This window comes from Octopus sinensis, linkage group LG27 (assembly GCF_006345805.1).
Source record: "Octopus sinensis linkage group LG27, ASM634580v1, whole genome shotgun sequence".
Classification (NCBI taxonomy): domain Eukaryota; kingdom Metazoa; phylum Mollusca; class Cephalopoda; order Octopoda; family Octopodidae; genus Octopus; species Octopus sinensis.
The window spans coordinates 16,231,265-16,250,054 of record NC_043023.1 but is presented as its reverse complement, the minus strand read 5'-3'; the positions used below and the strand labels follow the sequence as shown (position 1 = coordinate 16,250,054).

Genomic DNA, 18,790 nt, shown 5'->3' with positions numbered 1-18,790 from the left:
TTGTTTTAGCCTTCGAACGACGCCACCCCGCTGGCTAAGCGAGCAGGCCAACAGAAGAAAGAGTACAGCCGGGACCACCATCCCCTGCCGGAGCATCGTTGAGCATTTTGCTGTTTTCACTCAATAAACACTCACAACGCCCGGTCTGGGAACCGAAATCACGATCCTACGACCGCGACTCCGCTGCCCTAACCACTGGGCCTCCACATACATATATATACACCGGAGTAAACATAAATGTGAAACAAGGTGGAAAAGAGTACTCAAATACTAGAAGTAGAGCAATGTTTTATTTAAAAGCTGTTACTCGGAGTTTTACGCTTCCGCACGCCGAACAGTCTCTCCTTATTTCAAACAAAACCGTCCAACAAACGGGAACGTGAAACCCCGAGCAACAGCTTTTGTTAAATTTCTGCTGCTTTTAAAGTATGGAATAGAAGTAAAAAAAAAAAACCGTGTCTCATAAAAACATTCTCAAACACTCCGGGACCACTGTTTATCCCCGCACACCTTGGTCAGCGGTTCCTAATCCCATACAAAAAAAATCAGAGTATTCTTCGCCTTAATGAAAATTATGAGGGCGAAAGAATACTAAATAATAAAACATTCATTCGGCTCCGATGCCAAATGACACTTGACAGATTATAAATCGCAAATATTAAGTCGAGAGAAGACAAATACGCAAAGTGTGAGAGGCCCTGAAAAGGGCCGTTGATTTGGATAAAGCAAAAAATGCCACCGAATTAATTTACTTGGAAGCCTTCTGGGTTTTCTTGGGCAGAAGAACAGCCTGAATGTTGGGAAGAACACCACCCTGGGCGATGGTCACTCCGGACAAAAGTTTGTTCAATTCTTCGTCGTTACGGATGGCCAACTGCAAGTGACGGGGAATGATTCTCGATTTCTTGTTATCTCTGGCAGCATTTCCTGCCAATTCCAACACCTCAGCAGCCAAATATTCCATTACAGCGGCCAAGTAGACTGGGGCTCCGGCACCGACACGTTGGGCATAATTTCCCTTACGGAGAAGACGGTGGATACGACCGACAGGGAACTGAAGTCCGGCACGGGACGAACGGGTCTTGCTCTTTCCCTTTACTTTTCCTCCTTTACCACGTCCAGACATATTTCAAAGTTCGACAGTAGTTCTCAACAAAGAAGACGGCTGATGAATTAAAAAAGAGGGCGGCTTTTGGCTTTAAATAGCAGTCAGGAGGCTCCAGCAGTCACAAACTGCCGAGTGAAAAAGGAGCGGGTTTATGTCATGTGATTAGACTGCTGTCAAATTCCACCAATGAAATTGATTGGCGCGAAACGTCAGCAAGGTGCTCGGCTGAGCCTACTTGTCAATTATAAATAGCGTGGACGAGGGTTGATTAGTAGAGCAAGTGACATTATGCCACCAGCACCAGCAACTGCTTCGAAAGGAGCCAAGAAGGCTTCCAAGGCCAAGACCTCTCGCCCTGCCGGGGACAAGAAACGTAAGAAGAAGAGGAAGGAAAGTTATTCCATCTACATCTACAAAGTGATGAAGCAAGTCCACCCGGACACTGGCATCTCCAGCAAAGCTATGTCCATCATGAACAGTTTTGTCAACGATCTGTTCGAAAGAATAGCTTCTGAATCCAGCCGCTTGGCTCACTACAACAAACGTTCGACCATCAGTAGCCGTGAGGTGCAGACTGCTGTCCGTCTTCTCCTTCCTGGTGAGTTGGCCAAACACGCCGTCTCTGAGGGTACCAAGGCCGTCACCAAATACACTAGCAGCAAATAAACCTGCTTCGTTTCTCTTCATCGAAGAATAACGGTCCTTTTCAGGGCCACCCACATTCTCATGAAAGTTAATTCCGATTTTCTAGCGATTTGCGATCCATGTTTTTGGGGTTAATTTCTCCAACAGCCATAGAACGGATTGGGGGTGGAAACATAATTTGTGTACATCGAAGCACAGGTATTTGTATACTCACGCGAATATATAAACGAACATGTTTGCAAGTTTTTAACGATATTTTTTTGAAATTTGAGAAATCCCTCCTCCAACTTCAGTTTTGTCTTGTCCCCCAGCGCTAACCTTAACCGTAATTACAGGATAGTTTGGAGACTTTTGTCCGTATTTTTCCGCATATTTAGAATAAGTTAATTCCTAAAAGATTTCTGTAAAAAATGAAGGAAACGGGTGGTAGTTTAGAAATGTTGATTGTTATTTTTTTGCCAATTTATTTTGCAGATTCGAATTCACCGTAACCGAAAAGGGTTAATATCTAGATCCGCACCCGGTGGAAAAAATACACATATATACATACACATATATATATACATACACACACATATATATACATACACACATATATACATACACACACATATATATACATACACACACATATACATACTCACACATATATACATACACATATATATATACACACACATATATACACACATATATATACACACACATATATACACACACATATATATACACACATACATATATATATACACACATATATATATACACACACACATATATATACACACATACACATATATACACACATTACTGTTACACATTTGCGTTTCCATTTTTTCCACCGGGTGCGGATCTAGATATTAACCCCGAAAAAGGGGGTTTGCGTCGAAGAAGTTTAAAATGTGGGCGGTTTTGAGGTGGAGGCGAGCCCATTCATTTTTAAATATTTTAATCTATAAATTAAAACAAAACAGAACAGGCAAATTCTTGATACTTTTTAATTGCTCTCTCAGAAAAAGTTAAGGGCTTGTATCTAACAACCGTCTGATACCTTCCTTATTTTCATATTTTAGCCATCAATAAGCAAGTAAAATTTCTTTATTATCCATACGGATTAACACAGATGGGGACAATACAATAAGCAAGTAAACAGGCCTAACGGGTGTACGAAGACCTGTGTGTAGTATTAAAGGCGCCATCGTACCTCTTCCGTGTCCCCAAAAGAAGTCGCTGGGTTGGCGGTGAGTTGGCCCGTATGAATAATAACCGAGTGTGAGAAAAAGGTATTCATTGTGAGATTTCAATAAAGGTTTTGTCTTGAGGTGAAAACGCGTGCATTCAGCAGCTGGGGTGTTTCTTAACAATGCAATAAAACCTGAAGTAGAAACAGTACTATATATATATATATTTACTACTTGAATATGTCATGTTTTCCAATTTTATTAAAATAAACACACAAAAGTTCTCGTTTAAAGGCAAAAAGTTAAGCCAAGTTTTCGTTTTGTCATATTACAACTAAATTTTTAAGTCTCATACAACATTCTCTGTAATTGTCTGTCTTGTTGTGTCCCGATCTATGTAAGATCGCATGATTATAATAAAGATTTTATACTAATATGAATGCAAAACACCACGGAGGAATAAGTAAGCTTAAATAACTGACATAGCGACGAGGGACTGACTACTGTACCCTGAATATCGCCTGCTTTTCACGATAATGCGTGAGTGAAAGCAGGCACTCGCACACACCCCATTATCTCTTATACGTAAAGGCGGCGAGCTGGCAGAAACGTTAGCACGCTGGGCGAAATGCGAAGCCGTATTTCGTCTGCCGCTACGTTCTGGGTTCAAATTCCGCCGAGGTCGACTTAGCCTTTCATCCTTTCGGGGTCGATAAATTAAGTACCAGTTTACACACTGTATTCAGCAGCTAGGGTGTTTCTCACAATACAATAAAGCCCGAAGTAGAAACCACTATATATATTTTCTAATTTTATTGAACAAGAATCACACAAAGTTCTCGTAAAGGCAAAAGTAAGCCAAGTTTTCGTTTCTGTCATATTACAACTAAATTTTTAAGTCTCATAACATTCTTTGTAATTGTCTATCTATGTAAGATCGCATGATTATATATATATACATGTGTAATGTATACACATGTATATATATATATATACATGTATTATATACATCTTTAATTAAACTATTGACCGCCTTAAAACGGATTTCAACAGACAAATATTACTATAATGAATATAAGCATATAACTACTTATACACACACATACAATAAATACAGACATATAGCCACATATACACACACACGTGTGTGTGATCGCGGTGGTGGTCATTTGTGTAGATTTGGTGTGATTTCCTTTTTAAAAACAAAATAATGAATAATGCAAGAATATATTTATTTATAAAGTTTAAACAGAACATGGAATGAAATGTTTTATTTAAACTGAACTAATAACCGACTGAGAATTTAATTAGGTATTTATGTGAAATTTCATTAAAGGCGTTGTCCTGTCGAGGTGTAACGCCTGCAGTTAGCAGCTGGGTTTGTTTGTCATCAGTACAATAATCCCTCCAACACCGAAAATCTGATAAAATACTATATATTTCTTTATTATTTGAATAAACTATTTCTAAATGCAAACCACCACGGAGGAATCGTTAGCTTAAATAACTGATATAGCGACGAGGGACTACTGCTGTACCGTAAAGATGTATTTAACACACAGCCACCAAAACAAAAAAATCTTATAGCGGTAAAGTGTATATTTCTTTATTATCCATACGGATTAACACAGATGGGGTCAACATGGAACTTTTTACAATGAAATCGGATGAGTTATTTATAAAGGAATGAAATTACAATGAAAATTAAATAAGGACAAATAAACAATGAAGATAAAAAGCGGTAAAAAGTGTAGACAGATTCAACCCTGCACCCGGATTAAAGTATTGCAGTCTCCAAATGCGGCCGGAGTTCTGACAGAAGCACATAGCAAAACCGCCAACGGTTTTCACTTTCATGAAATTTCCCAACATTTTCGATTGTCTTCAGCACAATGGACCGATTATGCAATAACAAAGCTTATTAACGATATTAGCAGAGACAGCCGTCCGATCCCATGAATATCGGAGGGAAATATGGGTACTACTTAAGCGTGGTCCCGGTGCGCGCAGTCGTGACCAGTCTATCCTATTTGTAGCTCCAGGAAGACACCTCCTCCAGCTGGCTTTAGACACTTTGTGCCCTAGTGCTTGCAAAGGCAAGCCATCCTTCAACTTATACACATTCCCCGAAAAGGCGTAACTTCGGTATAAATACAGGGGTTTAGGGTTGGTGGGAGAAAAGGGTTATCTTCAGAGGTGTAGCTATACTGAAGGATCGCCCCCGAATCACACCACCGAAGTAAATATTTCGTAAAGGATCGTTCCCACCAAGGGGCGCGTTAAATACCATTAGCTGCAAATTAAGGTATAAAAAGATGAAGCACATCGCGATTTAGAAGAGTTGACTTAAATTAAAAAGTGGGTGGCCCTGAAAAGGGCCGGTATGTTCTAGAAGAAGTTTAAGAATGTTCGCTTAACCTCCAAATCCGTACAGAGTTCTGCCTTGTCTCTTCAGGGCATAGACGACATCCATAGCGGTGACAGTCTTCCTCTTGGCATGCTCGGTGTAGGTGACGGCATCACGGATGACATTCTCCAGAAACACCTTCAATACACCACGGGTCTCTTCGTAGATCAGGCCAGAGATACGTTTGACACCACCTCGACGAGCAAGACGACGGATAGCGGGCTTGGTGATACCCTGGATGTTATCTCTCAACACCTTCCTGTGACGCTTGGCGCCTCCTTTTCCTAATCCTTTTCCTCCTTTACCACGTCCAGACATGATTACTTCTTGCGAGTGTGAAAAATGATGATTTCTGAATCGAGGTAGGAGTATATATTTACACTCAATCGGACGTAGCAGAAAACACCTCGAGAAATAGGTCACGTGCTCTGAAGCCGCGAATGAAAAGGTGTCACATCAGCAGCAGTCGGTTTGGCGGGCAGCTGTCATTTGTAAATCTAAGAAAGCCATCTTCCCGCCCGATCTTTCCTTCTTTAACGGTCACTATATAAAGTGACGGTTGAACCCGTCAATTATCTTTTTTGTTCGACATGGCTCGTACTAAGCAAACTGCTCGTAAATCCACCGGTGGAAAGGCCCCACGTAAGCAACTGGCTACCAAGGCAGCCAGGAAAAGTGCCCCAGCCACTGGCGGTGTGAAAAAACCTCATCGTTACAGGCCTGGTACCGTTGCTCTTCGTGAGATCAGACGTTACCAAAAATCCACCGAACTTCTCATCAGGAAGCTTCCTTTCCAGAGGCTTGTCCGTGAAATCGCCCAGGACTTCAAGACCGATCTTCGTTTCCAGAGTTCTGCTGTGATGGCTCTTCAAGAGGCTAGCGAAGCTTACTTGGTTGGTCTTTTCGAGGATACCAACTTGTGTGCTATCCACGCTAAGAGAGTGACCATCATGCCCAAGGACATCCAGCTTGCTCGTCGTATTCGTGGCGAGAGGGCTTAAGTATCTGTTGCTTTGTCAGCATTTTAAATGGCCCTTTTTAGGGCCGCCACATTATATCCTAAGTATTCTCTTTCGACCGTTGTTTATGTTTATTCAATTCTGTCTCAATATTACACTATTTTTTTTTTGTTTTGGTGCCCGGGTCAGCCCCTCAGACGCTTTCGGAACTTCCCGATGTGAATTTTCCGAGGCCTCTCCCCCACCCCCTTTCGCGTGCGCGAATTTTTTTTTTCATATTCGTTCATAGGAAGTTGTTTTACACCTATTACACATTTTTTTTTTGATTTTCTGATAATCGTAGCGCCCTATATTAACCGATTTTTCTTCGTCAATGTAAAGATCCTCGTTCCTTAGCGAAGACAGGAGAAAATGCAGCCTGCTGGGTGTTAGCAGTTGTGTAGAGAGCGAATATGGATAAAAGGGATTTGCGCAAGCGAACCTCGCGGGTGGGGACCAGGATCCGATTTTCCCCCCTCATAATGCACATTTTCAGTTCCATAAACATACGATGTTTTGCGCTGGCTATCTTTACTTTTCTTTTTTCAGGAAGCTTGTTTTCTGTCTTTTAATTTTTCTTGGTCAATATGAATATTTGGCGACCCTATCTAGTAGACATTTCCGTCGATCTCCGTAAAAAAATTTTTTTTTTTACATATGGGCTTGCGGGAACTTTTGAAGTAATATACATACATATACACATACACCGAGTAAAATATTTCAGTTATCTCTTTCTTTCACACATTACTCTGTCTCTTCACACACACTAACAGAAGCACTTCACTTACACAACATACTGTCTGTCTCCCACACCCCATCAAACACACACACACACACATATACATCAATGCTCCCATGCACGGTAACTTCAAAAGAACTTCCCTCGTCATACAATCGCTTTCTCTTAGTCTCTTTCGCTCTCGTTACTTCAAAAGTTCCCGCAAGCCCATATGTAAAAAAAAAAAGTTTTACGGAAATCGACGGAAAGGTCTACTAGAGACGAAAGATCGCCAAATATTCTGGTGTTATCATTGGTATAGCAAGCGAATATGAATATAAATCGCCCGTTGTTGCTCGGCTTTGTTTGGAGTTTTCGAAAAGTAAAAATTTCCCATTATGTGGCTTGTTATTCTCTTTAAGTGAACATTTTTCTGGTTGAAATACACCGAAAAATATCGACACAGCAGTCAAAAACGTAAAATATAAGGATTTTCATAGAGAAAAAGCACCTTTTAGGTGTTATCATGGTCCGATTTGAATTTTATCTTCTACGGAAGGAAGAGCAAAACTTCTACCACACACACACACACATATATATATATATATATATGTTGTAATGTTACAAACCATTCTGTTTCAGAATCTCTATCTTATTTCACTAAGGGAACATTTTTCTGGTTGAAATACACCGAAAAGTGATGAAGCAGTAGTCAAAATATGGTAAAAGATAGGGATTTTCATAGAAAAGAAGCACCTTTTTGACGTAAGTGAACATTTTTCTGGTTGAAATACACCGAAAAATGACGACATAGCAGTGAAAAGAATCGTAAAAAATAGGGATTTTCATAGATAAAAAGCACCTTTTTGATGTAAATAATTTTTGGTGTTAACATGGTCCGATTTGAATTTTTTCTTCTACGGAAGGAAGAGCAAGCCTTCTTCTATCATACTCTCAATTTTGGTCAACTTGCGCCGCAGGGTCTCGGAGGAGATAATATTAGTTGAAGGCTACCAAACCAGTCACAAACAGACAACTTCAGCTTTATATATAGAGAGATTGCGCAAACGAATTTATTTTTTTCTGTAAATCCTGACTATTCTCTTTCGATCGTTGAGATGCTAATCGCTTCTGTTTGTTCATTTTCTGAGAGTAACTTTTCTATAGTAAGATTAATATGGATTGGTTAAGATGCATTTGCGGGTCAATAAAAAGACCTTCAACGAGGAACAAGAAAATATAAACCAGCCTAGCGGGTGTTAGCAAGTGTGGAATAGGAATATGAGGAAAACTGCGGGCGATCCTTCGGTATAGGTACCATAAGTGCCGGAGTTGGCTTTCTTTACATTTCTGAAGATAACAGAAGCCCTTTTCTCTCACCCCTAACAGCCTATATGTATATAAAAAAACCTTTCTTGAAATGTATCCGGTACCTATATCGAAGTTACGCCAAACTGCACGCTGACTATCCCTGAGGTGGGGAGGGGGCTTTCGGAAAATTCGTAGGATCCGATTTTTCCGGTAAAATAGGTTGGTTTTTTTTTTTTACGGAATCGCACGTTTTGGTTATGGAGGATCCCATTGCGAAAGGAATGTATATGTATATGTACATATATATATATATATATACTCTCTTTACTCTTTACTCTTTTACTTGTTTCAGTCATTTGACTGCGGCCATGCTGGAGCACCGCCTTTAATCGAGCAACTCTACCCCGGGACTTATTCTTTTGTAAGCCCAGTACTTATTCTATCGGTCTCTTTTTGCCGAACCGCTAAGTGACGGGGACATAAACACACCAGCATCGGTTGTCAAACAATGCTAGGGGGACAGACACACAAACATACATGCACACACACATATATACGACGGGCTTCTTTCAGTTTCCGTCTACCAAATCCACTCACAAGGCATTGGTCGGCCCGGGGCTATAGCAGAAGACACCTGCGGAAGGTGCCACGCAGTGGGACTGAACCCGGAACCATGTGGTTGGTTAGCAAGCTACTTACCATACAGCCACTCCTGCACCTATATATATATATATATATATATATATATATATATATATATTAAGAGTAAATAATTTCTATAAAGGCTTTTAAAAAAACCCCAATTATTTACTGGTAGAATTCGGTATGTAAATATAGCCGATTACCGGCAGGAACTTCTGTAAAGTTCAGTATATATATTGTATATAAGAGAAAGGGACAGGCAAAACAGGTTGCTTGACCGCATACCGAAAAAATAGAAATAGCAGTCAAGAATGCTTATTTCTATCAAAGTTGGACTCCGGGCATGACAGACCCTGTAATTCACAGGGTCTGTCATGCCCGGAGTCCAACTTTGATAGAAATAAGCATTCTTGACTGCTATTTCTATTTTTTCGGTATGCGGTCAAGCAACCTGTTTTGCCTGTCCCTTTTTCTTATATATATATATGTACTAGGCGGAGGAGTGGCTGTGTGGTAAGTAGCTTGTTTACCAACCACATGGTTCCGGGTTCAGTCCCACTGTGTGGCACCTTGGGCAGGTGTCTTCTACTATAGCCTCGAGCCAACCAATGCCTTGTGAGTGGATTTGGTAGACGGAAACTGAAAGATGCCCGTCGTATGTATATATATATGCGTGTGTGTTTGTCCCCCTAGCATTGCTTGACAACCGATGCTGGTGTGTTTATGTCCCCGTTACTTAGCGGTTCGGCGAAAAGAGACCGATAGAATAAGTACTGGGCTTACAAAGAATAAGTCCCGGGGTCGAGTTGCTCGATTAAAGGCGGTGCTCCAGCATGACCGCAGTCAGATGACTGAAACAAGTAAAAGAGTATATATATACACACACACACATATATATGTGTATATACATATATATATGTGTGTGTGTGTGGGTACTACTTGAGAACAGTGGTCCCTGTGCGCGTAGTCGCGCATCCGCACTAGCTACTCATGACTAGTCTATCCTTTGTGTTTTATTTACCTTGCTAGTCGTTGTAGGATCGATTAGTCACGACTAGGTAGCGCGCACCGGGACCACTATTCTCAAGTAGTACCATATGTGTGTATGTATCTTCATGGAGGCTATCCACATGCTAGAAATGGCAGCCAAATCTCACAAAAATACTTCAATTTCACATGAATTTCTTAGACTTCTGCCCATCCCACCACCAAAAATAAAACCCAAAAAGCCGAGGTCTTTCCGAAGATATCTTTTGCAGGGCGTTCCTTCGTTTTAAATGGAATAAAACCATCACAAGACCCGTTGGGTTTTTTTCGTGACAATTCACGTGATGTCTTCGTGAACTGAGAATTTGCTTTCGGTACAAGAACACTACAAACCACTGAATGCCGAGCCGTAAGAATGTCTAAGATGCAAGGCTTTTTACTGGCATAATTTCGTTTATATCTATATCCCACAACACGTAGATACTTAAAAACAGAACCCGCACACTGTCACGGAGGTCACGAAGATATCCAAAGTGAATTGTCCAGTTGAAACGAAGGAAAGGCCCCCTTTGCAGAAAGGTTAGTAGGTCCATTATGTTATCGCAGTTTTGTGAGATTTGGCCGTTATTTCTAGCATGTGGCTCGCCTGCTTGAAGGTATATACATACATATATATATATATATATATTCAATTAATCAATTCAGGGTAGCAAGAAATTCAATAGAAATTATTTTGCCACCAGCGGTCTAGTGAGAAAGAGGAAATAGTCAGAGGCTATAAATAAATTCAACTTGGAGTCCTGGCTGCTCTTTCTAATGGGATGAATGGCCTATTGAGGCCGTTCCTCAATTGTTGGTATATATATATAATTATATTATATAGAGGGCATTATTACACATAAATGCCACACGCTAGGAGGCACTCTTAAAGTCAAAACTACCAAAATAAACGTATCGTACCGAATGCGGCATTTAAGTGTAATAATGCCGTCTATATAATATAAATAAATATATTCAAGTGGAAAAAATTGACAGATTTTTTCTCTTATAAGGTTTTTCACGCTACCTGATAATTTCTTATGAAGATTTTATCCTATTTTTAAATCATATCTATATATATATATATATATATATATATATATATATATATATATTTAAAAATAGGATAAAATGTTAATAAGAAATTATCAGGTAGTTAGCGTGAAAAACCTTATAAGAGAAAAAATCTGTAAATTTTTTCCACTTGAATATATTTATTTATATTATATAGACGGCATTATTATTAAATATATATATATATATATATATATATATATATATATATATATATATATATATAAACACATATATACATGTATATATATATATACACACACACACACACACACACACACATATATATATATATATATATATATATATATATATATATATATATATATACATGTATATATACTTTATTAAAGCAGCAGAAAATTCAACAAAACCTGTTACTTTCACATTCTCATTCGTCGGACAGTTTTTGCTAGAATTTGAGTACTCTTTTTTCCACCTTGTTTCACATTTATGTGTTTACTCGGTATATATATATATATATATATATATATATATATATATATATATATATACATACATATATATATATATATACATACACACATATATATAATATATATATACATATATATATGTATATATATATATATATGCATATATATATATATATATATATATATATATATACTCTTTTACTTGTTTCAGTCATTTGACTGCGGCCATGCTGGAGCACCACCTTTAGTCGAGCAACTCGACCCCGGGACTTATTCTTTGTAAGCCCAGTACTTATTATATCGGTCTCTTTGCCGAACCGATAAGTGACGGGGACCTAAACACACCAGCATCGGTTGTCAAGCAATGCTAGGGGGACAAACACGCACACACACACATACATATATGTATATATTCGAGGGGCTTCTTTCATGTTTCCGTCTACCAAATCCACTCACAAGGCTTTGGTCGGCCCGAGGCTATTGTAGAAGACACTTGCCCAAGGTGCCACGCAGCGGGACTGAACCCGGAACCATGTGGTTGGCAAGCAAGCTACATATATATATATATATATATATATATATATATATATGATTGATTGATTGATTGATTCTAGTTTCAGCTTATAAGCTGTGGCCATGCTGGGGCACCGCCATATATAAATTGTTTTTGAAAAATTTAAATTTTACAAGCCAATTTTCAGAATTGTAGTTTTATTTTGCTACGTATTTCGCAAAAAATTCTAGGAGGAGCGGTATCGGAATTTTGAAAATGCGATTGTTTGAAAAAAAATTTCTTTTTCGGTATTGGATCCTTTCATAACCAAAAACGTGAGATCCTGTAAAAAAAAAAAAGGGTCTTTATATTGACCCTGGATGGTCATTAACAGTTCTGCGTTTATGAGTTGAAATGCATTTGAACTAAACTGACGGTTAATTAAATTCGAAATGGAATTGTCAAAATAACGCGGCTTTCTATGTAGAGAGGGAGATGGTTTTATGTCAGGTGTTGAGATGTGTGGTAAGTAGCTTGCTAACCAACCACAAGGTTCCGGGTTCAGTCCCACTGCGTGGCATCTTGGGCAAGTGTCTTCTACTATAGCCTCGGGCTTACCAAAGCCTTGTAAGTGGATTTGGTAGACGGAAACTGAAAGAAACCTGTCGTATATATGTATATATATATATATATATATATATATATATATATATATATATATATATATGTACGTGTGTGTATATGTTTGTGTGTGTTTGTCCCCCTAGCATTGCTTGACAACCGATGCTGGTGTGTTTACGTCCCCGTCACTTAGCGGTTCGGCCAATGAGACCGATAGAATAAGTACTGGGCTTACAAAGAATAAGTCCCGGGGTCGATTTGCTCGACTAAAAGGCGGTGCTCCAGCATGGCCACAGTCAAATGACTGAAACAAGTAAAAGAGTAAAAGAGTATACCAGGTTTGATAGAAAGACAGGTGAGCTGGCAGAAACGTTAGCGCAGCCGGGCGAAATGCTTAGCTGTATTTCGTCTGTCTTTACGTTCTGAGTTCAAATTCCGCCGGGGTCGACTTTGCCTTTCATCCTCTCGGGGTCGATAAATAAAGTACCAGTTACGCACTGGGTCGATATAATCGACTTAATCCGTTTGTCTGTCCTTGTTTGTCCCCTCTATGTTTAGCCCCTTGTGGGTAGTAAAGAAATAGGTATTTCGTCTGCCGTGATGTTCTGAGTTCAAATTCTGTCGAGGTCGACTTTGCCTTTCATCCTCTCGTGGTCGATAAATAAAGTACCAGTTTCGCACTGGGTCGATATAATCGACTTAATCCGTTTGTCTGTCCTTGTTTGTCCCCTTTATGTTTAGCCCCTTGTGAGTAGTAAAGAAATAGGTATTTCATCTGCCGTGATGTTCTGAGTTCAAATTCCGCCGAGGTCGACTTTGCCTTTCATCCTTTCGGGGTCGAAAAATAAAGTACCAGTTTCGCACTGGGTCGATATAATCGACTTAATCCGTTTGTCTGTCATTGTTTGTCCCCTCTATGTTTAGCCCCTTGTGGGCAATAAAAAAATATATGTTCGGTTTTCTAAATTAGCTGAAACGGATCTTTTCGGTTTGAACGGCAGTTTTTCCTAGCGGAGTCATATGAAATTGTCACCCATAATTATGACCCTAGTATCGATCTATTGCATTTCAATCTGTTTTAGGGTTAGGGAAAGGGTATCTTTTTTCCTTCACAAATGTAAATAAACCCAATCTGTTTCTTAAACAAGGGACATATTCATACGGCACAGAATGTTTTTTTTACCTGAATAGGTTCCACGTAACTAAACACTTTTAAACTTCGTATACAGGTAGAATGTGTTTATAAAACATCTTTTTCTCTTGGCTTTATTGAGAAAATTCTATAGTTTGTAAGATATTTGGGATCTTTTCGGTTTGACCGGCAGTTTTTTAAAATAATTTCCACGTAACTAAACACTTTTAAACTTCGTATACTGGTAGAATGTGTTTATAAAACATCTTTTTCTCTTGGCTTTATTGAGAAAATTCTATATGTTTGTAAGATATTTGGGATCTTTTCGGTTTGACCGGCAGTTTTTTAAAATAATTTCCACGTAACTAAACACTTTTAAACTTCGTATACTGGTAGAATGTGTTTATAAAACATCTTTTTCTCTTGGCTTTATTGAGAAAATTCTATAGTTTGTAAGATATTTGGGATCTTTTCGGTTTGACCGGCAGTTTTTTAAAATAATTTCCACGTAACTAAACACTTTTAAACTTCGTATACTGGTAGAATGTGTTTATAAAACATCTTTTTCTCTTGGCTTTATTGAGAAAATTCTATAGTTTGTAAGATATTTGGGATCTTTTCGGTTTGACCGGCAGTTTTTTAAAATAATTTCCACGTAACTAAACACTTTTAAACTTCGTATACTGGTAGAATGTGTTTATAAAACATCTTTTTCTCTTGGCTTTATTGAGAAAATTCTATAGTTTGTAAGATATTTGGGATCTTTTCGGTTTGACCGGCAGTTTTTTAAAATAATTTCCACGTAACTAAACACTTTTAAACTTCGTATACTGGTAGAATGTGTTTATAAAACATCTTTTTCTCTTGGCTTTATTGAGAAAATTCTATAGTTTGTAAGATATTTGGGATCTTTTCGGTTTGACCGGCAGTTTTTTAAAATAATTTCCACGTAACTAAACACTTTTAAACTTCGTATACTGGTAGAATGTGTTTATAAAACATCTTTTTCTCTTGGCTTTATTGAGAAAATTCTATATGTTTGTAAGATATTTGGGATCTTTTCGGTTTGACCGGCAGTTTTTTAAAATAATTTCCACGTAACTAAACACTTTTAAACTTCGTATACTGGTAGAATGTGTTTATAAAACATCTTTTTCTCTTGGCTTTATTGAGAAAATTCTATAGTTTGTAAGATATTTGGGATCTTTTCGGTTTGACCGGCAGTTTTTTAAAATAATTTCCACGTAACTAAACACTTTTAAACTTCGTATACTGGTAGAATGTGTTTATAAAACATCTTTTTCTCTTGGCTTTATTGAGAAAATTCTATAGTTTGTAAGATATTTGTTGTTTTTTTCCTTCAATTTCTTCACTTTCAACCAATCAATGACGTCTATTGAGGTGAAAACATTCTGTGCCGTATGAATATATGTCCTTCGTTTAAGAAACAGATTGGGTTTATTTACATTTCTGAAGAAAAAAAGATACATTCCCCCCAACCCTAACCCTAAAACAGATTGAAATGCAATAGATCGATACTAGGGTCATAATTATGGGTGACAATTTCATATGACACCGCTAGAAAAAACTGCCATTCAAACCGAAAAGATCCCACGCTTCTTTTTGTTATTGAGGTGGTTGTGAGGTGTGCTAAAACTAACAGCTAAATAACGTTTTTGGATAAATATTTTAAGTTCCTGCTAACACATTCAATGTATATTGAATGCTTCAAACTAGAAAAGACATGGGATCTTTTCGGTTTGGACGGCAGTTTTTTCTAGCGGTGTCATATGAAGTTGTCACCCATAATTATGACCCTAGTATCGATCTATTGCATTTCAATCTGTTTTAGGGTTAGGGGTGGGGGAAGGGTATCTTTTTTTCTTCAGAAATGTAAATAAACCCAATCTGTTTCTTAAACGAAGGACATATTCATACGGCACAGAATGTTTTCACCTCAATAGACGTCATTGATTGGTTGAAATTGAAGAAATTGAAGAAAAAACAGCAACAAATATCTTACAAACTATAGAATTTACGGCACAGAATGTTTTCACCTCAATAGACGTCCACAATTTTTCAGTTAGAGAGCTCGCACTTTCTATGGTCATTCAATACCGTCCAAGGGTGGTCGTGCACATCTTTACATTTCCTCAGTCAACCCGCAAAGCCATTAAAAATTCAATAGAAGTAACTTTTTGTGAATTTTCTATCCAAAACCCAATCAAAATGCCCGAAACTTGATACGCCAATTGAATGCCAGCTAGCTGTATGGTTGTTACTTCTTGAGCCATGCCTGGTTCATAAGGACCGGTTTCCCCGGTTTCTTGGGGTATAGGTTCCCCACCTGGACGGGACGCCAGTCCGTCGCAGGTGAGCTGCAAGATGCAGGAGGAAAGAGTGAGAGAAAGTTGTGGCGAAAGAGTCAGCAGAAGTTTCGCCATTACCTTCTGCCAGAGCCGCGTGGAGCTTAGGTGTTTTGAACATAAACACATATATCGCCCGGTCTGAGATTCGAACCCGCGATCCCTCAACCGCGAGTCTGCTGCTCTAACCACTAGGCCATGTGCTTTCACACATACATATATACATATTTGTTCCTTCTCGAGCCATGCCTGGCTCATTAGGGCCGGTTTCCCCAGTTTTCTTGGCATATAGGTTCCCCACCTGGATGGGACGCCGGTATGTCGCAGGTGAGCTGCAAGATGCAGGAGGAAAGAGTGAGAGAAAGTTGTGATGAAAGAGTCAGCAGAAGTTTTGCCATTACCTTCTGCCAGAGCCACGTGGAGCTTAGGTGTTTTGAACATAAACACACACATCGCCCGGTCTGAGATTCGAACCCGCGATCCCTCAACCGCGAGTCTGCTGCTCTAACCACTAGGCCATGTGCCTCCACAGCTAGCTGTATGTGATTGGTTGGAGATTTGGACAGTACTCACGTGTATGTGTGCACGCATGCAGCTATATATGCATGCACTAGTACTATGTCCCGGGATGGTCACAGAGGACCATCTGTCTGTCCAAGATGCGAGCGGGATGTGGAAACAGTCCTGCACGCCATTGTTCAGTGTGGGTTTATGCCGAACGCCTGTTGTCGGATGGAGGAAGAGTACAGCTGTCGTCTGAGTCAATCCTTAAAATTGACCCACCTGGTTTCGTGACGAACGAAGGTAAGCATTGCTTTCTCGTGATAGCAGCAGTTGCAAAAGAGGTTATATGGAAGACAAGAGTGAAAGGTATAATGTCAGACACCATGATCTCTGGCACAGCCCTAACGAACTTTTCAGGTTCCATCTGAAAAGGAAGGTGGGGCTAGAGAAAAGGTGTCTGTATTCAAAAATAGATGGATGCGTGTTGCACGGAGGCTGGGTGTGAAAGGCCCTGCATGAACATGCCATGATCACCTGCCAAAAGGTTTGTAGTGACGTCATATTCCAGTGTGCGCACACGCAACGTCATTCTTCAGTGTGCATGTGCGGGGTTGGAACCTTCTAGAACAGTGATTCCCAAGGTGGGGCGTACGCCCCACTGGTGGGGCCTGAGAAAATTCAGGTGGGGCGCGGGACATAGACGTGGGCTGTGAAAATATTTGTACATGACGAGCGGTCATCGCGGGCACAACCTTAGATTCCGTCTTTCCTTTGAAGCCTCCACATCGGAAACTCTCGCACCCCAGCGAGACAAAGAAGATCCCGCACTGAGCAATAAACTTACTATTCAGATAAGCCAATCAATTGCCTCAATTAGTCTTTTGTTAGCCCTATTGAAAATGAGCAAACCAAACAAGAAGAAGACTCGTCAATACGCGGTGGAGTTTTTGAAGTTTGGATTCATTCCTGATGAGCATGATGAGTGTAAACCGTTTTGCTTATTATGTAATCAGACGATGAGCAATGAGTCAATGAAGGCAGGTAGGCTGGAAGCGCACTTAAAGGTAAGACATCCTAATAATTCTAATTTAGAATTATTGAATCATTGAAAGAAAAATTATTGAATCATTGAAAGAAAAATTTAAAAACCGAACAAAACTCACTTCACTATTTCATGCAAAACAAGCGCCTCATACTCGTGCCCTTGAAGCCAGCTACGAAATCTCCTTGCTTATAGCAAAACATGGAAAGAATCACACTATTGGAGAGCAACTGATTAAACCTGCTATCTCAATATTCTTAAAAACTGTATTACAAAAAGATGATGGAGATATCAGGACTATGCCACTCAGTAATAACACTGTCTCGAACAGAATAGATGAAATGGGGCAAGATGTTGAAAGCCAGCTCATTGAGAAATTAAAATTGCGTAAGTTTTCATTACAAATGGACGAATCCACAATCCGGGACAGTGAGGCTCTGTTATTGACTTATGTGAGGTATATTGACCACGAGGAGTTTCAGGAAGAGATGCTGTTCTGCGAATCGTTTGAAACCACCACAACTGCAAATGATATTTACATCAAAATCAAACATTATTTGGATGCAAACAAAATACCAAAGGAAAACTTACTGGCATGTGCGGCAGACGGTGCACCTGCCATGATGGGCAAGAATACGGGATGCTTAAAAATGATGAAGGATGAAAATCCAAACATGTTGACTGTCCATTGTGTAATACACCGAGAAAACTTGGTTGCCAAGAAATTGTCCCCTGTTCTTAACAAGATTCTTCAAAGTGTGATCAAGTGTGTCAACAGCATTAAAAGAAATTCTAAATCTGAACGTCTTTTTAAGCAGTTTTGTATAAATCAAAGTGCCGAACATGTTCGATTATTGCTTCATACAGAAGTAAGATGGCTATCAAGTGGAAACTGCTTAAAGAGGTTCATGGAATTATTTGATCAGATTAACGACTTTCTTAGTGATAAATGTGAAATGAAATTGCTGTCAACAACGGATGGAAAATCATTTGTCAGTTATTTGACAGACATATTTGAGAAACTTGGAAACTTGAATAAACAACTTCAAGGTGAAAACATGACACTTATTGATGCAAAAGCAAAG

General features: G+C 39.1%; 6 protein-coding genes across 7 annotated transcripts in view; 3 read left to right on the top strand and 3 right to left on the bottom strand.

The window, feature by feature from the left end:
• The window catches only part of LOC115225116, a 384,942-nt gene that overhangs the window by 295,947 nt on the left and 70,205 nt on the right, over nt 1–18,790 (bottom strand). The gene's annotated exons all lie outside the window — the stretch shown is intronic.
• Nucleotides 1–18,790, top strand: part of LOC115225115 — a 396,737-nt gene that overhangs the window by 357,423 nt on the left and 20,524 nt on the right. The gene's annotated exons all lie outside the window — the stretch shown is intronic.
• On the bottom strand, nt 743–1,155 carry LOC115225123 (histone H2A-like). Its single transcript, XM_029796075.2, has one exon. The coding sequence runs from the start codon at nt 1,124–1,126 to the stop codon at nt 749–751; it is 378 nt and encodes a 125-aa protein (XP_029651935.1). The 5' UTR covers nt 1,127–1,155; the 3' UTR covers nt 743–748.
• LOC115225129 (histone H2B, gonadal-like) lies at nt 1,397–1,846 on the top strand. The gene has a single exon (XM_029796079.2). It carries the CDS (start codon nt 1,397–1,399, stop codon nt 1,772–1,774), a length of 378 nt encoding a protein of 125 aa, XP_029651939.1. The 3' UTR covers nt 1,775–1,846.
• On the bottom strand, nt 5,254–5,662 carry LOC115225139 (histone H4). Its single transcript, XM_029796093.2, has one exon. The coding sequence runs from the start codon at nt 5,657–5,659 to the stop codon at nt 5,348–5,350; it is 312 nt and encodes a 103-aa protein (XP_029651953.1). The 5' UTR covers nt 5,660–5,662; the 3' UTR covers nt 5,254–5,347.
• On the top strand, nt 5,920–6,342 carry LOC115225141 (histone H3). The gene has a single exon (XM_029796095.1). It carries the CDS (start codon nt 5,932–5,934, stop codon nt 6,340–6,342), a length of 411 nt encoding a protein of 136 aa, XP_029651955.1. The 5' UTR covers nt 5,920–5,931.

Excerpts from the sequence above, each read along its gene's own strand:
- LOC115225141 (XM_029796095.1), top strand. The coding sequence starts at position 5,932 with ATGGCTCGTACTAAGCAAACTGCTCGTAAATCCACCGGTGGAAAGGCC.
- LOC115225139 (XM_029796093.2), bottom strand. The coding sequence starts at position 5,659 with ATGTCTGGACGTGGTAAAGGAGGAAAAGGATTAGGAAAAGGAGGCGCC.
- LOC115225123 (XM_029796075.2), bottom strand. The coding sequence starts at position 1,126 with ATGTCTGGACGTGGTAAAGGAGGAAAAGTAAAGGGAAAGAGCAAGACC.
- LOC115225129 (XM_029796079.2), top strand. The coding sequence starts at position 1,397 with ATGCCACCAGCACCAGCAACTGCTTCGAAAGGAGCCAAGAAGGCTTCC.